Source organism: Copidosoma floridanum, unplaced genomic scaffold (assembly GCF_036245765.1).
Source record: "Copidosoma floridanum isolate Cflo_tuat_1 unplaced genomic scaffold, Cflo_Japanese_pri ptg000024l, whole genome shotgun sequence".
Classification (NCBI taxonomy): domain Eukaryota; kingdom Metazoa; phylum Arthropoda; class Insecta; order Hymenoptera; family Encyrtidae; genus Copidosoma; species Copidosoma floridanum.
The window spans coordinates 5,800,109-5,820,013 of record NW_028321901.1 but is presented as its reverse complement, the minus strand read 5'-3'; the positions used below and the strand labels follow the sequence as shown (position 1 = coordinate 5,820,013).

At 35.3% G+C, this 19,905-nt stretch overlaps 1 protein-coding gene across 2 annotated transcripts in view; it reads left to right on the top strand.

Annotated features, from left to right (window-relative positions):
• The first annotated feature begins 7,641 nt into the window (after positions 1-7,641).
• Positions 7,642-19,905, top strand: part of wds (WD repeat-containing protein wds) — a 112,845-nt gene continuing 100,581 nt past the window's right edge. The window contains exons 1-3 of one of the 2 annotated variants that reach the window (XM_089595023.1): positions 7,642-7,809; positions 7,896-7,947; positions 8,030-8,126. In XM_089595023.1, the coding sequence (XP_089451149.1) occupies positions 7,897-7,947; positions 8,030-8,126 (148 nt within the window). In that variant the 5' untranslated portion in view covers positions 7,642-7,809; position 7,896. Of the gene's footprint in view, positions 7,948-8,029; positions 8,127-19,905 lie in introns of both variants that reach the window. The other variant, XM_089595022.1, reaches the window with a different exon arrangement.

Sequence of the window (19,905 nt, the reverse complement as noted above, 5' to 3'; positions counted from 1 at the left end):
CGGTTGATTTGCAGTTTCTCCCGTATAATTTACGAAAAGGGCTATTTTTTAAAGCTGTTAAGATTTTAAACTCCTAAATAATATATATTAAAAAAAGTTTTTTTCTCTTATCTCACAACTTTATTACCAGAGCAACAAAGTCCTGAAGCTTAATCTCTACATTTTTTATTGCCACAAAAATGCAAATATATTTTCTACTTATTTAAAAATTATTTTAATTTAGATCTTTAAAGATTTAAGAGATTACTGTGAGGGTAAAATGAAAAGCTGATCCCTCACGTAATAGATTCTTTGCTTGGCGATTTTGGCTGTTCCAATCTTAATAAATTTTCTGCGTCAGTTTCTTGACGCCTCAAATTGTATTCATTAGATACATTTGAAGTTTTCCTTTCAATTCATCCTCTTGCGACTATTAGCACCTATATTACCCTCTCGACTTTAAGCATTCAACCAGGAATCACTGATCCTCTCCAAGGTCTGCACTGGGTGAACCTAACAGCTATGAAGGAAAAAAGACTTAAGCCAACGGGAGTCTCCAACGGGCAATCATTACGAACTAATCTCTACTAATCTCTCCATCTTAGATCATCAAAACAACTGAGTCTGCAAAAAAAAGGTGCTTTAGACACCAACGTTTTCGACGTTATATCAGGAGACGTTAAGAAAGAGCACTGCGACTAGCCGCAAAGCTTCGGACTTAGTAATTTTTCTCCCAATCAGTCTGGGGCTTCAACATCAGGCCAGAGAAGATTACCCTGAGGTATCCAGGCAGTCACAATTGTTGTTAACTTCAGTCAAGAAAGAGTTTACTTAATAATCTCACCGGTCTTTTTTAGGGCCATCGGACGTTGAACTACCTTGCCAACAAATATGTTAGAACTTAACAAAGTTGACAGAAAATAGCCTTGAGGGGTCAAAAAAGTCGCAAGAGGATGAATTGGAAGGAAAACTTCAAATTTATCTAATGAATACAATTTGAGGCGTCAAGAAACTGACGCAGAAAATTTATCAAGATTGGAACAGCCAAAATTGCCAAACAAAGAATCCATTACGTAAGGGATCAGCTTTTTATTTTACCCTCACAGTAATCTCTTAAATCTTTAAAGATCTAAATTAAAATAATTTTTAAATAAGTAGAAAATATATTTGCATTTTTGTGGCAATAAAAAATGTAGAGATTAAGCTTCAGGACTTTGTTGCTCTGGTAATAAAGTTGTGAGATAAGAGAAAAAAACTTTTTTTAATATATATTATTTAGGAGTTTAAAATCTTAACAGCTTTAAAAAATAGCCCTTTTCGTAAATTATACGGGAGAAACTGCAAATTAACCGCTTCTTATGGCCAACGATTATTTTATGGCATAAGGAACGCATGGTACTTTTCAGCATAATTATAATTTTTTAATTTTTACAGCTTATTATTTGACCAAATAAACTGTATGGATTGCGAACAAATATTTTTTTAATAAGAAGATTTTTGTTCTGAGAAGTGTCAGGAATAAATGTAAAATTTTTTAACTGAAAAACGTTTCCTATTTTATGTCAACCCACTACAGTGTTTCATTTAGTAAGTCTCGGGGAAGCCGAGACGGGGGGCTGCTAGTATTTTCTAAAATAAGTATATAAAAGTACATCTTGCATATAGAACATGAAAAATAACTATTTTTAAATTTTGTTCTTAATTAATAAAAAAAAAAAAATTAATACTTTCAGTCAGTAGAATAAACTGAAAATATTAATTTCACCTGATAAATAATCACTTTATCATATTAATCAGGAGAGTTATATTTTTTAAAATTATTATATATCATGTACGTATTTAAATTTAATGCGTAGTTAAAAAAAAAATAAAAAAAAAAAAATTGCGCTGCTGAGATTCGAAGATTAAGTGAGCAAAATCATCATGTGCGCTAGCCCACTTAGCTACCGATAAGGTTGTTCTACGTGATACTGAAGCAGTATATTTGTCTGGCATCACTGGTTCAAATGTTCATTGAACTGGTAAAGCACAAGCATGAGTGCCCATAGAGATACAATAAATAGAGCAGGGAAGCGAGACTGAGGAATAGATGCAGTTTCGTTTAACAAGAGAGGGTTCTGCCTTTCTTGCTTTACATTTGCTGTAAAAAGACGATGCCGTGCACAATATATACCTACACACATATTCCTGACATCATGTATTTAAATCTCTGTAGTGTAGCTAATCAGGGCAGAGTTAAAGAGAAATGGACAGGTACCGAACGGTTACTGTGTTATTTCAATAAAATAGTTATTCATTCAAATTACATCTCTCAAGTTTTTCCAATATTTGAAAATACTTGAGTGCAACAGTAACGGGTTTTTAATATATTTCTTAAAAATCATCAAAAGATTGACTGCATTTAGTTATTAAAGCGCATTTTGATTAGAATTTTTCTAACTATAATGTCAATAAATTTCATCAAAAAACTTTCTTGGCTACGTTTTCCTAACGTAATTTGTAGATAAAACTTAGTATACAACAAAAAGGAGTATCCGAAATTGAAGTACTTTTGTACGTACAAAGAGATTTACAATTCTATTTGATAACTTTCATTATATTGTATTTATTTTTACAAAACCAACCTTAGGCCACAATATATGTTAGTTGAGAGAGCTGTGCTGAGAAAAACAAGATATAATGAGTGTAACCAAAGTTGTTCAAACCACACAACTACCAACATAAATTTTGTTACTCAATTCACTAGTATAGTAAATGGATCTATTAGATGTTAGTCTTAGAGTATTCGATCCTTTTTAACTGTTAATTAACTAAATAATTCATAAACGTGATATTTTATTAAATGGTGACACGAATACAAAATTGGAGGGGGGTGGGGGCGAAAGAATGTTTTCTTGAGTAATGAATAATTTATTTGAAAAATACAGTTTAAGGCTCTGTTCGGAAATGATACGTTGGTTAAGTATTAAGTTGGTACCTACCTCCACCCTGGCTTAACTAACTGACCGTGCGTTCGCACATGTAAACAATAGTTAATCAGCTGATCACATTTTGGCGCACTTTAAGCGCTTTTAAGGTTAAAGAGAGGACTTGAAAGCCTCAAAGTGCGCCAAAACGTGACCAGCTGATTAACTATTGTTTACAAATGCGAACGCACGGTCAGTTAGTTAAGCCAGGGTGGGGGTAGGTACCAACCAAAAACTTAACCAACGCATCATTTCCGAACAGAGCCTAAGTTGCTTTTTTTCAATTTAAATATCGTATCTGGCCGCGACAAAATGATCATTTTTTGTCATTAACCGTAGTGGATTGTCTTACGACACTACACATTAATGTAAACACAAAAGTGACAAAAGGCTTTGCACTGCAAAAGCACCTTCATTTGAGGTCCCTACGGTCCGCAAGCTTAGCATAGATGGCGTACTGTAGCTAAGAGAAAAATGGCGTCATATTGACACAAATATAGTATTCATGATCTCCTGACGTCAGCGTGATACATATGTTGTCACATAAGTAAGTCTACATACTGTCATCACTTATAGCCGTAGTGTCACTGCAGTGACGCCATTTTTCTCTTAGCTACAGCATGCCATCTATGCTGAGTTTGCTGATCGTAGGGACCTCATACACACGTTAGTATGTATGTACCTATACTATTTACGTAAGATTTTGTGCTGTGAGAGCACGATCGCTGAGCTCCGGGGGCTCCCCTCCATAAGCTTCTACAGTATACTGCGCCGTACTGTGCGCACACAAACTATAGGCAGCGTGGCTCTCATGCTTGTGCTTTACTAGTTCAATGCACATTTGAACTAGTGTGACACAATCTTTGATTTTAAGTAGTCCAAATACTTGTGTAGTAGGAATTCAAAATGATTTAAACTCTATAAGCACATAGATACTTGATCTCCTTATGCTCAAAATTATTTTCTGTGTACTTGGTCAAATCCGGCAATGGTGACCGCGTAACTCTAGTTCTTTTTCCATTGAACTTAACATGACAAGGGGTGTAATCATAGAGGTATAAGAATAGAGGGGAAAAGCGCTATACTAGACCATTAGCGGCAGCAACAGCATAACTAAGTGTAACGGGGCATCTGTCCTTGTTGCCAAAGCCAGGTGATTGGCTACTTCTTCGTCCTGAATCCTACAGTTGATTCAATCTCATGTATGACTCGACCAATAACATAACTGCCAGATAAAGACAGATGCCCCGTTACGTAGCGAATTCTGCTGTCGCATTTCACGCCCCCTTTTCTCCTCTATTCTTATACCTCTATGGGTGTAATCCGAAATCGCTGCCAGCAGTTACATATGTAAAACGTGACAACGTTGCGTGGTTGGAGGCGCTACTGTCGATTTACTGGTGATGTGATTCGCAATCCCACCAGCAGTAAAGCAGATGACGTCAGTCTATTTGCTCTTTTTTGTGACATTTTCTGAATGTAAACAAAGCATATTGTGCTAGACGTAAACAAACACGCAGACCAAAAAAAATAGTTTCAAGTGCCAAAAACAAAAATGAAAATAACAGCTTTACTGCTGGCGGAATTGCGTGGGATTACAGCAAAAATAGAAATAACAGCTTTACTGCTGGCGGGATTGCGCGGGATCACAGCAAAAATGTCACGAAAAAGACCAAGTAGACTGACGTCGTCTGCTTTACTGCTGGCGGGATTGCGGATCACATCACCAGTAAATCGTCAGTAGCGCCCCCAACCACGCAACGTTGTCACGTCTTACATATGTAACTGCTGGCGGCGATTGCGGATTACACCAAAGACCCAAGTCCGACGAGTTCGACAAAACACGGGGGCAGGACCATAGACACATAAGACTGCTCGTTGTCATGTAGAGCGCTGAAGCACAAGCAGAAGGAGACACAACATCGAACGTGAAAATCTGTCTCTCTCGCACATTGCCGAAGGTAGGAATGTGCGAGAGACAGATATCCATGTTTGATGTAGTGTCTCCTTCTACTCATGCTTTAGCGCCGCGCCGTACATAAGAAAGAGCAGTCTATTTTTCATATATGGCTATGTGCGTTACCAAGCCTTCCGAGCTACAGCTACAAGAACTGCAGCCTGAAGGGGCTGAAGGCCTACGCAGTGAAAAACACAAGTATATATACTAAAGACACCGTGCACAAAAATAATGCTGCAGTTATATGGAGCGCAGTAGGGCGTACAGGATAGAATTGTCAGGGCAATTCTATCCTGCACGCCCTATTGCGCTTCATGTGACTGCAGCCTTACGCATCGGTCTTTCCTGCACATGAGACCACGGGTGTGTTCGAGTAACGCTCTCCGACAACTTACCGACAACCTAATTATGTCTTACGATATCTTGCGTCATTTTTAAGTTGTTGGTAAGTTGTCGGAGAGCGCTACTGTAACACACGGTCTAGCGAACTTTGCCTCTCCGAAATAGAAGCGTCCGCAATAGCTCTAGATTTGTTCACCTTACAATCCAGGGACGGTCGGGGACAGTCTGGGCGAGTCGGAGACAAAAGTGAACGAGTGCTCTTCTCCGATCGTCCCCGATCGTCCCCGACCGTACACAATGCGCAGTAGTACATGTTAGGTTAGGTTAATGCTGTATGTAAACAATAGTTTGTAAATAAAGAAGTGCAAATACAAAAAAGTTGGTTTACTTTTTGCATTAACCTAACCTAACGTGTACAACTGCGCATCGTGTACGGTCAGGGACGATCAGGGACGATCGGAGTCCGCAGCGATGGGATATAGTTCCGGCCAGATTTGGGAATTCTCTAGGACCCAACCTCTCTGACGTGGGAAATCACTAGATCAAAAAAAAAAATAGTACCGAAGGTGACGCGCGAGATTCAAATAAGGTCCAATAACACAAGCATCCATCACCTGATGACCCGGGGCGCTTACTGGCCACTCTTTTAAATAAATAATTATTAACAAATAACACAAGCGCCTATCACCTATTGACCCGGGGCGCCTACTGGCCACTCTGTTAAATAAATAATTATTAATAACACAAGCGCCTATCACCTATTGACCCGGGGCGCTTACTGGCCACTCTTTTAAATAAATAATTATTAGTAAATTACACAAGCGCCTATCACCTGATGACCCGGGGCGCTTACTGGCCACTCTTTTAAATAAATAATTATTAATAACACAAGCGCCTATCACCTAATGACCCGGGGTACTTACTGGCTACTATTGAATAATAAGTTATCAAGTAATTACAAGAGCGCCAATTAAAAAGATCTTTGTTGTACTAGATAGGCAATCAAAATAAATTGTGATATGTTTAATATGTTATCGATCAACTTTTGATCATTTAATAGTGTTGCAAACAAGTGTCCTGGATCATCAGGAAGAAGGTGCTTGACATACTTATGAATAATTATTTATTTACTAGATTTGCAATTAGCGCCCCAGGTAATACGGTGATAGGCGCTTGTGTTATTTATTAATAATTATTTATTTAACATTCAAATAAAACGTCCAATGACAGTTGGTAAATAATTAAATTATTTATTTAACAGTGTTGCCAGTAAGCGCCCTGGGTCATCAGGTGATAGGCGCTTGTGTTATTAATAATTATTTATTTAACAGAGTGGCCAGTAGGCGCCCCGGGTCAATAGGTGATAGGCGCTTGTGTTATTAATAATTATTTATTTAACAGAGTGGCCAGTAGGCGCCCCGGGTCAATAGGTGATAGGCGCTTGTGTTATTAATAACTATTTATTTAACAGAGTGGCCAGTAGGCGCCCCGGGTCAATAGGTGATAGGCGCTTGTGTTATTAATAATTATTTATTTAACAGAGTGGCCAGTAGGCGCCCCGGGTCAATAGGTGATAGGCGCTTGTGTTATTTATTAATAATTATTTATTTAACAGTGTTGCCAGTAAGCGCCCTGGGTCATCAGGTGATAGGCGCTTGTGTTATTTACTATTAATTATTTATGTAACAGAGTTGCCAGTAAGCGCCCTGGGTCATCAGGTGATAGGCGCTTGTGTTATTTACTAATAATTATTTATTTAACAGAGTTGCCAGTAAGCGCCCCGGGTCAATAGGTGATAGGCGCTTGTGTTATTAATAATTATTTATTTAACAGAGTGGCCAGTAGGCGCCCCGGGTCAATAGGTGATAGGCGCTTGTGTTATTAATAATTATTTATTTAACAGAGTGGCCAGTAGGCGCCCCGGGTCAATAGGTGATAGGCGCTTGTGTTATTTGTTAATAATTATTTATTTAAAAGAGTGGCCAGTAAGCGCCCCGGGTCATCAGGTGATGGATGCTTGTGTTGTTGGACCTTATTTGAATCTCGCGCGTCACCTTCGGTACTATTTTTTTTTTGATCTAGTGATTTCCCACGTCAGAGAGGTTGGGTCCTAGAGAATTCCTAAATCTGGCCGGAACTATATCCCATCGCTGGATCGGAGACATTCGGAGAAGAGCACTTGTTCACTTTCGTCTCCGACTCGCCCAGACTGTCCCCGACCGTCCCTGGATTGTAAGGTGAACAAATCTTCTGATTGGCTGTTTTTATTGCGGAGCTCAATTTCCTACCATGGGACTGCACCCTAACATTGGTTGGTATATATATATATATATATATGTGAGTGAAAACGTCAAGTGCGCTGTGCATCATGTATATAAGTATACTAAATAATGTTATTCTCGTGCACTGTTCTGTGCATATGCTTGTGATTTTCACTGCGTAGGCCTGAAACCACTGGGGTACTTTCGCCGCTATCGGGGTTATAATCAAACAAATTTTGTCTCCATACCACTTTACCCTTCAGTTTATTTAAATCAATCGACGAATTGAAAATTGATACATAAAGTCCGTAAATGAATAAAATTAATTGAATCATAAGGAAAAACAAAAAAAAGGCTTGTCAGTTGAAATTTTATTTTTCCTATTTCCAGTATGTTATCGTCTCCAAATCCACAATCTAACACGAAAAATAATTTGTTGATTGTTAGTTTGTTAGTTATATCTTTCGTAATTTAGTGTTATATATTACTATTTTTTTATATGATAAGTCTGCTTTTCTTTTTAGAAGCCCAATTATACTTTAAAATATACGTTAGCTGGTCACACAAAGGCAGTTTCTTCTGTCAAGTTTAGTCCCAATGGAGAGTGGCTAGCAAGCTCATGTAAGTTAAGTTGTATTTATTTAAGTAATTTATCGTTCCCCTCATTCATTTGCGTCAAATCCACGTGAATACGACATGATAAAAGTATATCCACATCCATTCCAGTGTTGTTTGCACTGTATAATATGTACCAATTTGTGTGGATTTGATGCTACCAAACCCTGCGTTTATCATTTAATAAAGTATAAATAATGCATCATAGTACCTTATTTTGTTTTACCGATTTTCTACATAAGTTTCATATAAAGCTTAGATGCCTAGTCTGGTACATTACATCCAATCTCAAATGTGTTATCAGACATTTATTTTTTTATTTGCTGTTACTGATGTGTACTAAGTAGTTATTTTGAAGTATGTTGATGTTTGAACATGTTTTGTTTGCTACATTTTTTTAACTAACAATACTAATGCTAGAGTAAACTGCACATAAGGCAAATTGTTATAAGGAAACTATTGCTTGATTGTAAGTTGCCTTACAATCTTTCAGTAAAATTAATATTAAACTTAACATTCCAAAAATTAATTGTATATTCAAACCAAGGGCTTTCTCTAGGTGGGGTTGGTGATGTTTAACCCCCCCCCCCATTTTAATGAAACTAGAACCATTTATCAATATCTAGCTAATAATACATGCAAATGATTTTCTATTTAACATTACAGAGCAACGATGGTCTTGATTACCGTAACATGGTAATGATTGCCAGAATTTCCATAATCCTTATTAAAAAAACAATGGTCCTGCCGACTCGAGGCTAAAGCCATGCATGGCTTATGCTGCAGCATAGCCACTGCTGTATTTCTACTGCACTAAATTTCTGCATCTGTAGCATTGTTTTAAACGGGATTTGTGGGATATTTTTTTGCTAATTCTGTGCTATTTTCATGCCAAATAATTTATTTTTTTGCCACGACTTAAACTGAAAACAATGGCTGCGCTGATCTATAGGTGGTCTCATGTATTTATTTTTAAAGTTTCAAACAAGTGTACTATCTGTAGAACCTTTGAAAGCTTTTTTTTGTCATTAAATGTAAATATATTTATATTGTTGATAGATCAAGCGTGAATTTTAAAATCATAATCTAAGTTACTTTATAATTTTACTGAATTTGGTGTAGACAGATTGAATTTTAGTGTAAGAACTGAATTTTTTGAAACGAATTAAATAAAAAGGATCTGAGTGTTTCATGAACCTTAAAGTTGGTGATAAATTATAATCAGTATTGTTGAAGTAGATATTTATTTTTAAATTTAAGGTGTAATTTTTTAATAGATATTTTTTCTCCCAGCATCAACTTTTTGATTCTGACATTTGAAAAAATCTTGACTTTAAGCTCTATCGGGTTCCAATTCATGACTCTTGGATGAACATTATGAGAAATCGAATAAAAACAGTTTTGCTGCAAAATCTTATTTCATAATTCATCATCTAACTACTTGTACTTAAGTCTTGTTGAAAAATACCTATTTAAACGCACCAAAGCTTGAATAACAGCTAATTTTGCATACTCCAATATATGTTTTGAAAGAATTATTATTATTATTATTATTATTTTTATTTATTAAGTTATGACGCAAATAGTAAGAAAAATCAATGACTTGTAAAATGAGATTTTATCCAAGAGTATCATATATCATTCGCAATACAGCTTAAAATGAAACATTTTTTAAACATTTTAATTTACGTTTAAAAAAGTTCTTTACGTTTTTGAAAAAAAAATTATGTGATAAAAATCAAAGACCTATAAAATGGAATTTTGGTCTCAAAATTGTGATCTGACTTTCTTTTAAAAATGCATCGATACAGTGAAAAAAGTAGAAATAAGAGTGTCACCTTTACTGAAACCTGTGATGAAAAAACTTTCCTCATAGGACAAAAACTTAATATTTTTTGTGGATTTTATACATTATTTCACGTAAGCTTTTTTAGTCCTATAATATATATAAATGCCCGCTCTTTAAACATCATTAACATGGTGATAAGGACTGCAGGGCTTCAGCTGCTGCTTCTGTAATACCATATGCTTATAATATTCGGTTTGTGTAGCAATTTGAAACAACACTACCTGCAGGGGAAAAAATATCGATGTTAACTAACAAAAATACACAGCATCAGACAGACAGTGATAGATTAAACGCATTTATTTCAACAATAATAAATGTTTAACAACTAAAATAAATTTTTTTCAGTCCCTAGTAGCATGTTAATAGCAAATAATACTTAAAAAAGTAAATTTATAGTATAAAATGAATATAACGTACAAGTGAGCATAGTAAATAGTAATTTTAAATGTGTTGATTTAAAAGTGCTTTACGAAATGAATTGATCTTCGAAAGAAATCGCAATACATATTAACAAAATACAACTATGAGAGGAAAAAAAATTTTTTTTTATCATTTTATTATGAAATAGGTATTTTTTGGCTTGAAAGTATACTCAACACCCCAAAAAATTTCGTCAGTTAAATATACATTACTGTTGAAATAAATGCTTGTTACAGATCATTATCGATAAGATTTTGTGTATTCTTGTTAGTTAACATCGACAAATTTTCCCCTGCAAGTGGCGTGGTTTCCATTTGCTTGTGGAGATATGTAGCCTGGTTAGCTAGGTATGTGTGGGCAGCTCCACTCTGCCAGGACGGTCCGGGAAAAGAGAGAGTGCAGGAGAATAACTCTGGTACGAGAGGAGCTTTAGTTACATAGTTACTAAAAAGCTTTATTGTGGTAAGAAAGACAAGTGCCTTGACGGGCAGATAAACGCAGACTGGCTTAACAGAGTCGTCGTAGGTATATTCGTTCGCTATGATAACAGATACCGTATACATGTATATTCGCTAGGGTGTTTCTCTTATTCCCCACAGTACTCCCCCCTAATTATGCTAATAATTTACAAAAAAGAAAGATACTGGAAAGCCTCGGTTACACTTTAAACTTATATTACGCAGAACACAATTAAGCCAGAACGCTTACATTATACCGTCGGGTCAGCGCAAGAAAGAGCCTTTTCCGAGGCAATGGCAAGAGAGAGCCTTTTCAAACTTAGTGGCAAGAAAAAGCCTTTTCTAATTTTTGAGCAAGCGAGAGCCTTTTCAAACTTAGTGTCAAGAAAGAGCCTTTTCAAATTTTTGAGCAAGCGAGAGCCTTTTCAAAGTTTGGGCAAGAAAGAGCCTTTTCAAAAAAAAAGTTTTTTTAACTATATTTTAAGTTGGTAATATCATATAAATATTATATATATATATATATACTAACCGCTTTTAACGTATTATGTATGTTATTGACTCGATGTACTTCTCGATTGATAAACTTATCGGTGAAATATATCGGTAATTTAAAAAAAAAAACACCTCTAAACTTAGGAAGCAACGCACTTTTCGGTAGATGAATAAATTATTAATAAAAAAAGCGTTATCTGCTCTAAATTAGAATAATTACTATCATTGTTCCTGAAACATAATAAATATAATTTTAAGCACTACTTAAATGTCGACTGCAGTAAATAACTAAATACCAGAGATTAGTATCGAGATTGCTGACTGCCATGCTACGGAGTGTGCCCACTTTTTTCCACTGTTTTGAGCGCCCCGTCGCGGCCAAGCGGCCGAACCAGGTGCACATTTTTTTTTTATTTGAGGAGCATGGTAGGGGTATGCGCTTACGAGGAGAGGAATGGATTCACGTGGAAATGGGCATATAGGCGCACATTTTGGAGACGCGTGGAAGGGGTATATACCGAATGTGCGCCTTCGAGGAGAGGAGTGGAAATGTCCATTATAGCTATATAGCTGAGCGACAGCCGAAGCAAGCGACGACACGAGTTTTTCTCTTTTCACTGCAACCGAGTATATACATGCTATATTTTTAACTGACTCTTGCTCTTGCTTCATTATTATGTATCAATCTTATTTAATTTAATCGTGGAATCGTGGAATCATAATTACATGCACAGAGTTTTTTTTATTTTTTTATTTTTCTTCCCCGTACTTCTAATACTTATTCTAAAATCCAGTAACATTTTGAAAAATACTAACATAACTTTTAAGGATATGAATACAATTTATACATTTTAAAACTCCTACGAAATTAGGAAAATCCTATTTACGAAAGAAAAAAGCTGGAGGCAGAAGAAAACTTCTACTTTTATTACAATAATATTAAATATGATTATCACCAGCAAAGTACAACCTACATCCAATTATACGCGAATATTTGTCTATATGAATATATATTATATATTTTTTGGCTCATATTTACATTCCTTAATAATACCTTGTGGTTATTACATTGACATCATACGTACTTCACACATATACAAACATTAACGTAGATTCTGTAGTCTTTATCAATGGTGTGGATTTTAGATCACAGATTCTTACAGAGAGTGAATAAAAATTTTTTTATTTAATACATAGTAGTTTCAGCCACTTATAACTCGGATTATGGATTTTAAAAAAAGTTGTATTTTTTGTAATTAATAAAACTTTTTGCCTACAATAATATTGTTACAGTAATGTTACAGAAATGGTTACTAAAATCTTTCCACAGCATGTAAATTATACACAGTGGAAAATATTAATTTTGTTTTGTTTTTTTTTTTCCTCTAAAAACGACTAAGCTGTTCGGAACAAGAATAATATTATTTTATCATACAATTATTACAATCTTCGAGTTTGAAAAAAAACTCTCGAGTTATACATTAAAATTGTTTAAAATACTTATTAAGAAAAATACCACTCGCAATTAATTAGCACAAAGCTCCCTGAACATTTGTTTTCTGCCTTTAGATGTAAAAAATGTTGGATGTGGCAGCTATATAAATTTATGATAGCTTAATGTTCAATTTGAATTTTAATTATAAAATTTTAATTTTAGAACAAAAATTTTTTTTTTGGTGTAGATATCAAAATTAAGTAGCTTTAAAAATTATGGAATATAAATCTGAACAGCAATATGGAACAATACGTCGAGATAGATTTTCTACTTCTCAGTTGAAGCTGTGCTGTTTTCTAGCGTGCTATCGTTGATAAGAGCTACTCGCTACACTTCAGAGATTATCTTCACTTCTTATTGGTCTAAATTAGAGTACAATTATTAGCGCCCATCTACTGCAAATTACTAAATGTTGAAATTTTAATCAGTAGTGGGTTTAGTAAAAAAAAAAGAAAACTGTTACGTGGGAAAAACAGTAACAAATTTTTTATTGTTTCCATATCTTCAAGAAGGCTTTTTTAACAAAAGTTTCTTTCTTTCTGATTTTAAGGTGGCAATGTATTTATTTTTATAATGAGTGCTCTATATGTGTAGCGAGCACTCCACGTTACCTGGTAATTGGTGCTTGTGTTACGAATAATTGCTTAATAAATTCAATCATTGGCCAGTAAGCACTCCACGATACCTAGTGATTGACGATAATTTTATAAATTAATGCTTCAATAATTGATCAATAAAAGAGTAGCTCTTATCAACGATAGTACGCTAAAAAAGAGCACAGATTCAACTGAGAAATAGAAAATCTATCTCGACGTATTGTTCCTCATTGCTGTTCAGATTTACATTCCATAATTTTGAAAGCTACTTAATTTTGATATCTACACCAAAAAAAAATGTTTGCTCTAAAATTAAAATTTTATGATTAAAATTCAAATTGCACATTAAGCTATCATAAATTTAAATAGCTGCCACATCCAACATTTTTTACATCTCAAGGCAGAAAACAAATGTTCAAAGAGCTTTGTGCTAATTAATTGCGAGTGGTATTTTTCTTAATAAGTATTTTAAACAATTTTAATGTATAACTCGAGAGTTTTTTTTTTTAAACTCAAATATTATAATAATTGTATGATAAAATAATATTATTCTTGTTCGGAACAGCTTAGTCGTTTCTAGAAGAAAAAAAAAAACAAAAAAAAAATTAACGTTTTCCACTGTGTATAATTTACATGCTGTGGAAAGATTTTAGTAACCATTTCTGTAACATTACAGTAACAATATTATTGTAGGCAAAAAGTTTTATTAATTACACAAAATACAACTTTTTTAAAAATCCATAATCCGAGTTATAAGTGGCTGAAACTACTATGTATTGAATAAAAAATTTTTTATTCAGTCTCTGTAAGAATCTGTGATCTAAAATCCACACCATTGATAAAGACTACAGAATCTACGTTAATGTTTGTATATGTGTGTAGTACGTATGATGTCAATGTAATAACCACAAGGTATTAATAAGGAATGTAAATATGAGCCAAAAAATATATAATATATATTCATATAGACAAATATTCGCGTATAATTGGATGTAGGTTGTACTTTGCTGGTGATAATCATATTTGATATTATTGTAATAAAAGTAGAAGTTTTCTTCTGCCTCCAGCTTTTTTCTTTCGTAAATAGGATTTTCCTAATTTCGTAGGAGTTTTAAAATGTATAAATTGTATTCATATCCTTAAAAGTTATGTTAGTATTAGAAAATTTGGAATGGCCTTGCTAACAAGAAGTATCAAAGTAACAAGTTAGTTCATAGAATTAGTATTAAAAACATATTTATTTTGACGTGTCGGAAAAAAAATATTGACGTCACATATATTTTTAAACAAAACTTAAGTAAAAGAAATAACAACAAAATGATTGATTACATAATTAAAAAAAAAAAAAAAAAAAAATTTGCCAAGATGTGGAGTCGAACCCAAGATTGCAAAACAATCGGCGAGGTGGCATAAGCCTTAACCACCTTGGCTATCCAAAGGACACAGGATAAGGCTTTTGAAGTCACATATGTTCATAGATATCCTCCAGAGCGTGTCTTACAGTTTACAGCGATTATGATAAGTAAAAGTATTAAATTAGTGGTTATAGCTGAACTGCCATCCTAAAAAAAAAAAAAAAGCTGAATATTTTTTCAAAATATTGCTGGATTTTAGAATAAGTATTAGAAGTACGGGGAAGAAAAAAAAAAAAAAAAAAAAAAAGTCTGTGCATGTAATTATGACTCCACGATTCCACGATTAAATTAAATAAGATTGATACATATTAATGAAGCAAGAGCAAGAGTCAGTTAAAAATATAGCATGTATATACTTGGTTGCAGTCAAAAGAGAAAAACTCGTGTCGTCGCTTGTTTCGGCTGTCGCTCAGCTACATAGCTATAGTCGACATTTCCACTCCTCTCCTCGAAGGCGCACATTCGGTATATACGCCTTCCACGCGTCTCCAAAATGTGCGCCTATATTATCATTTCCACGCGAATCCATTCCTCTTCTCGTAAGCGCATACCCCTACCATGCTTTAAAAAAAAAAAAAAAAATGTGTGCCTGGTTCGGCCGCTTGACCGTGACGGGGTGCTCAAAACAGTGGAAAAAAGTGGGCACACTCCGTAGCATGGCAGTCAGCAATCTCCTTACTAATCTCTGTATATACATTGTGTACTTACCTTTACGGGTTAGTACTCTTTAACATAAAAAAAAAACTATATACATTGTCATTATTTTTTTTTACTGAAATCCTTTTTAACAATAATTCGTATGACAGATAAAACTATACAGCCCAGCACCAGTAGCCTATATTACATATTTGTCCTAAAAGATACTGTTTATTTGTTATGTATGATACTAAAAAATTTATTCGTTAAGTATTTATAATGTTATTATAAAAATCAAGGAGTCATCAAGGATGAATCCTTTTTTTATAAGATTATTAAGATCTTTTTTTTTATTATCGTCTAAGGGTATTTTTTATCATAACATGCAGATAAAATACCATTACTTGAATCTACGTTCGTTTCTATCTTTTTTTCTGTAGCTGTTCGCGTTTAAACAACTGTACATACTAGTCAATAGATTTTGTAAATACTTATGATAACGATTACCTTCATACATTTGCACAGATTTAACAATAATAATAATTCTCCGCTATCGCAACTGTTAAATTCAGATACATCTCAACCTGTAAAGAGCCAACACCAATTGTGCTTCTAGCTCCGCTAACTGCTATTATACATCTATTTACGTACATATGCTATTTAATAAACGCAATTGATTTCGCTACAACACTAAAAATTTTATTTTTTTTACAACATTTGTTTCCTTAAATCTGAAATAAAATTTAAAATTCTTTTTTTTATTAATAATCCTTTCATCTATTAAGAAGTTCATCCTCTTATAAGTTTCGAGGTGTATTTTTTAAATAATTACCTATAAAAATTAATTTACCTAATATTGAAAACGCACGTTAAGCCTTAGATTTATTGGTCCGAGGCGCTTTAGTAATGAATAATAAGTTCATTAATTGAGAAGGACATTAAGTCAATAATATATAATATAATACGTTAAAAGTGGTTTGTATATCTATATTGCATGTATTACCAACTTAAAACCAAGTTAAAAAAACTTTTTTTTGAAAAGGCTCTTTCTTGCCACTAAGTTTGAAAAGGCTCTCACTTGCTCAAAAATTTGAAAAGGCTCTTTCTTGCCAATAAGCTTGAAAAGGCTCTCTCTTGCCATTGACTCGGAAAAGGATCTTTCTTGAGCTGACCCGACGATACAGACTTAAGAATTACGCATCAGTCTTTTTATTTCGAATTTTAAACCTACCTTTACTCTTTGTACTTGAATGTATATTGTGTTTACATTAAATAATTTTTGAGTTACTATTTTATCGTTTCTTTAATCATTTCAGCATGTGCATAAGAGGTCATCTACAAATATTACATTACAACAAAAATTTTCTTGACATTAAGGTGAGAAAAGAGAACGCAAAAAAAGAAAAATTACTTCAACTTATTGAACAATTATATTTTGGTTTGCACTTTAATTGATTCGTACTGTCTTCCTTGGACCAAGATATGTCCTTAGGATTGAAATAGGTCTTGGGATCGTGCTATAAAATGGAACTGTTCCGGATAGACAAGGAGGTTCCAAATCTTCAGGCAGGAAATGTGTGGGTTTAAGTTATTCTGTTGATACGACACGAGGCGAGCCCTTGACTTAAAACTTGTAATCGAGATCGGAAACGCGTTCAAGAATTTTATAGGGCCCGGAAAGGGTTTTTATAACGATTTTTTGATTGAAGGTGCCTCTGAGAATGTGTGTGAGCACGTTCTTAGATCTTTGAAAAAGAAGGCTCGTGGCTTATGGCGATGGATCACAGGGACGGGTTTGACGTTCCGCATGTGCTCACGATATTCTTCCAAGAAAAAATTAGGATCTGGGACCAACTCATCCTCAAGACAAAATTCAGCTGGAACGCGTAGGACCGAACCATACCAAAATTCGGCTGGAGAGGCCCCTGTATCTAAACGTATATGGGTTCTCAAACCGAGAAGAACATTTGATAACTGTCGAGACAAATTTGGGCTGTTGCCATGATACATGATCGCGACCTCAAATACCCTATGCCAAGAGTTTAATTCCCAAGAGTTTCAAAAGAACCTAAAAGACTTGTGACTCAAACTGCGATCCCTGATCGGTTGTCAGGTACTCGTAAACACCATATCTGGAGATCCAGTGATCAAAGAAACCTCGAAAAACTGTTGTGGCCGTAATATCCTTTAGTGGAATAGCTTCAGGCCAACGCAAAATCTATCGATAATGGTTAGCACATAGGCATAGCCCTCGCCATTGGGCAGCTGACTAGTGTCTAGTGTTTGACAACGGAGTGTTTGTCGAGTGAAAAGGGTAAAACTCGGCTGAACGTTGATAACTATACTTTTGGATTTCAAAAAAATCTAAAAAATAATCTTTAACGTTAGACGTGCACGGTTCGATCGTGCCAATGTTACATAAATATTAATTCATCAAACAACATCGTGGAAAAATCAAGTCACCAACATGATCACAAACCAGTTAACGAGGCCGCCAAAGATCGGTCTTTTTTAAACCTTGACATGGTGAATGAATGTTTTACTAAAGATTTGATGAATTTAATGTCCAATTATGCTAGAGTGACTAAATTTTGCTACTATACATGAGAAAATTATGTAGCAAGTGATTCCTTATTTCCTCTAACGATTTGGGCTCGATTTTCATATTCGATCTGCCGCACTACAAATAACTGTGAATCCTTTCATGCGCATCTAAATGAAATGTTTTTTTAAACACGCCAGCATTTAAATGGTTGCCAGTCCAAAGCCTGGAAAAAGCGTGACGGAAGAAATATAGTATCTACGCAATAATTAAATAGCCGGGAACCAATGTGACCATTCGCCTTAATGACTTGGGAACCAATTTGACCCTGACTATCAGTGAAATGTTTGCCTGGGGACCAATTTGACATCTCCGATTAGAAGAGCCAGAGCTACATGTACGATACGAGTGAAAAATTGCGATATGAACGAAAGTTGGCGACACTTACGAGGTGAAGCTTTTTTGGCTTTTTGATTAAAAGTGTAAATTAAAGGTTTATGACCGGTAAGAATATCAAAATCCCTACTCTCGAGGAGGAACCTAAAATACTTAATGGCCTCAAAGATAACAGTAAGTTCGTGATCATAAGCGCTATACCCCGTCTGTGTGGGTGAAAATTTGCTGGAAAAAAATCCTAATAGTTTCCACTGATTATCCTGAAATCGCTCCAGAGCAGTGCACATCGCAGAGTATGATGCGTCAGCGACCAAACGAATCACAGCCTCTGGAGAAGGGTGAGAAAAGAGAGTGGCTTTAGCCAAATCAGCTTTCGTTTTTTCAGAAGCCACTTCTGACTCGGGCGTCCAGGCAATCACACGCTTATTATTCTTGCGGGAGTTGCATGTGAAAACATTAAGTGGAGCTTGTGTGATTGCTGCGTGAGGTACGCTTTAACGGTAAGTATTCACAAGCCCTAAAAAACGGCGAAGGTGCGCTACAGTCTTGGGCTTGGGAAAGCTTGACATAGCCTGGACTTTATCTTGTGTGGCGCGAGAGCCTTCTTTGCTGATAGAATAATCAAGAAAATTGAGCTCTGTTTTTAAGAATTAGCATTTACGTAAATGCAGGCGAAGGCCAAATTGTCGCAACAGGTCGAGATTCGCACGCATATGGTGAAGACGTTCCTCTGGACTAAAGGAGAAGATCAGGATGTCATCAACATAAACAAAAACAAAATAAAGTCCTGCTACTGCGTGATTAACGTACCTTTGAAATGACTGACATGCGTTTCTTACACCAAATGGCATGACTAAATACTCGAACAGTCCGAAAGGGGTAACCACAGCGGTCTTGGGGACGTCTGCGGATCCACTAGAATCTAATGAGCTTTATACAGATCAAGTTTAAAAAAATGGTTTTTCCATGAAGAGCAATGGAAAAATCGTGAAGGTGCGGTAGTGGGTATTTATCGGGGATTGTGACACTGTTGAGCGAACGATAATCTTCGCAGTTGCGTCACGAATCGTCTTTTTTTCATAAGACGGAGAGGACTAGCCCAGGGTCTGCTGGAGTGACGGCAGTAGCCTTCCAAAACTAGTTTCTCGAACTTTTCTTTGACTGCTTTGTATTTCTTGGGGTTCAGTCGACGAAGGCGCTCTGCATGAAGAGGACCCTTGGTGGGAATGTAGTGGAACATATCATGAGCACCAATAGGTTTTGCAGGTTTATCGCCTATAACCTCCGGAAACTCAGCGAGGATACGGCTGATTTTGGAAGACATAACAACATGGACGGACAAAACTGCTGCGTCCTTCACAAAACCTTGGGCATACGTCAAACGGTCAGAAAGTATAAGGCTTCTGAATTATAATGATAGGCTGAACTGATCCAGGCGATCATCTCCTTTTATAGGATAAGGTACCTCTGCAGCACCGAAACTCCA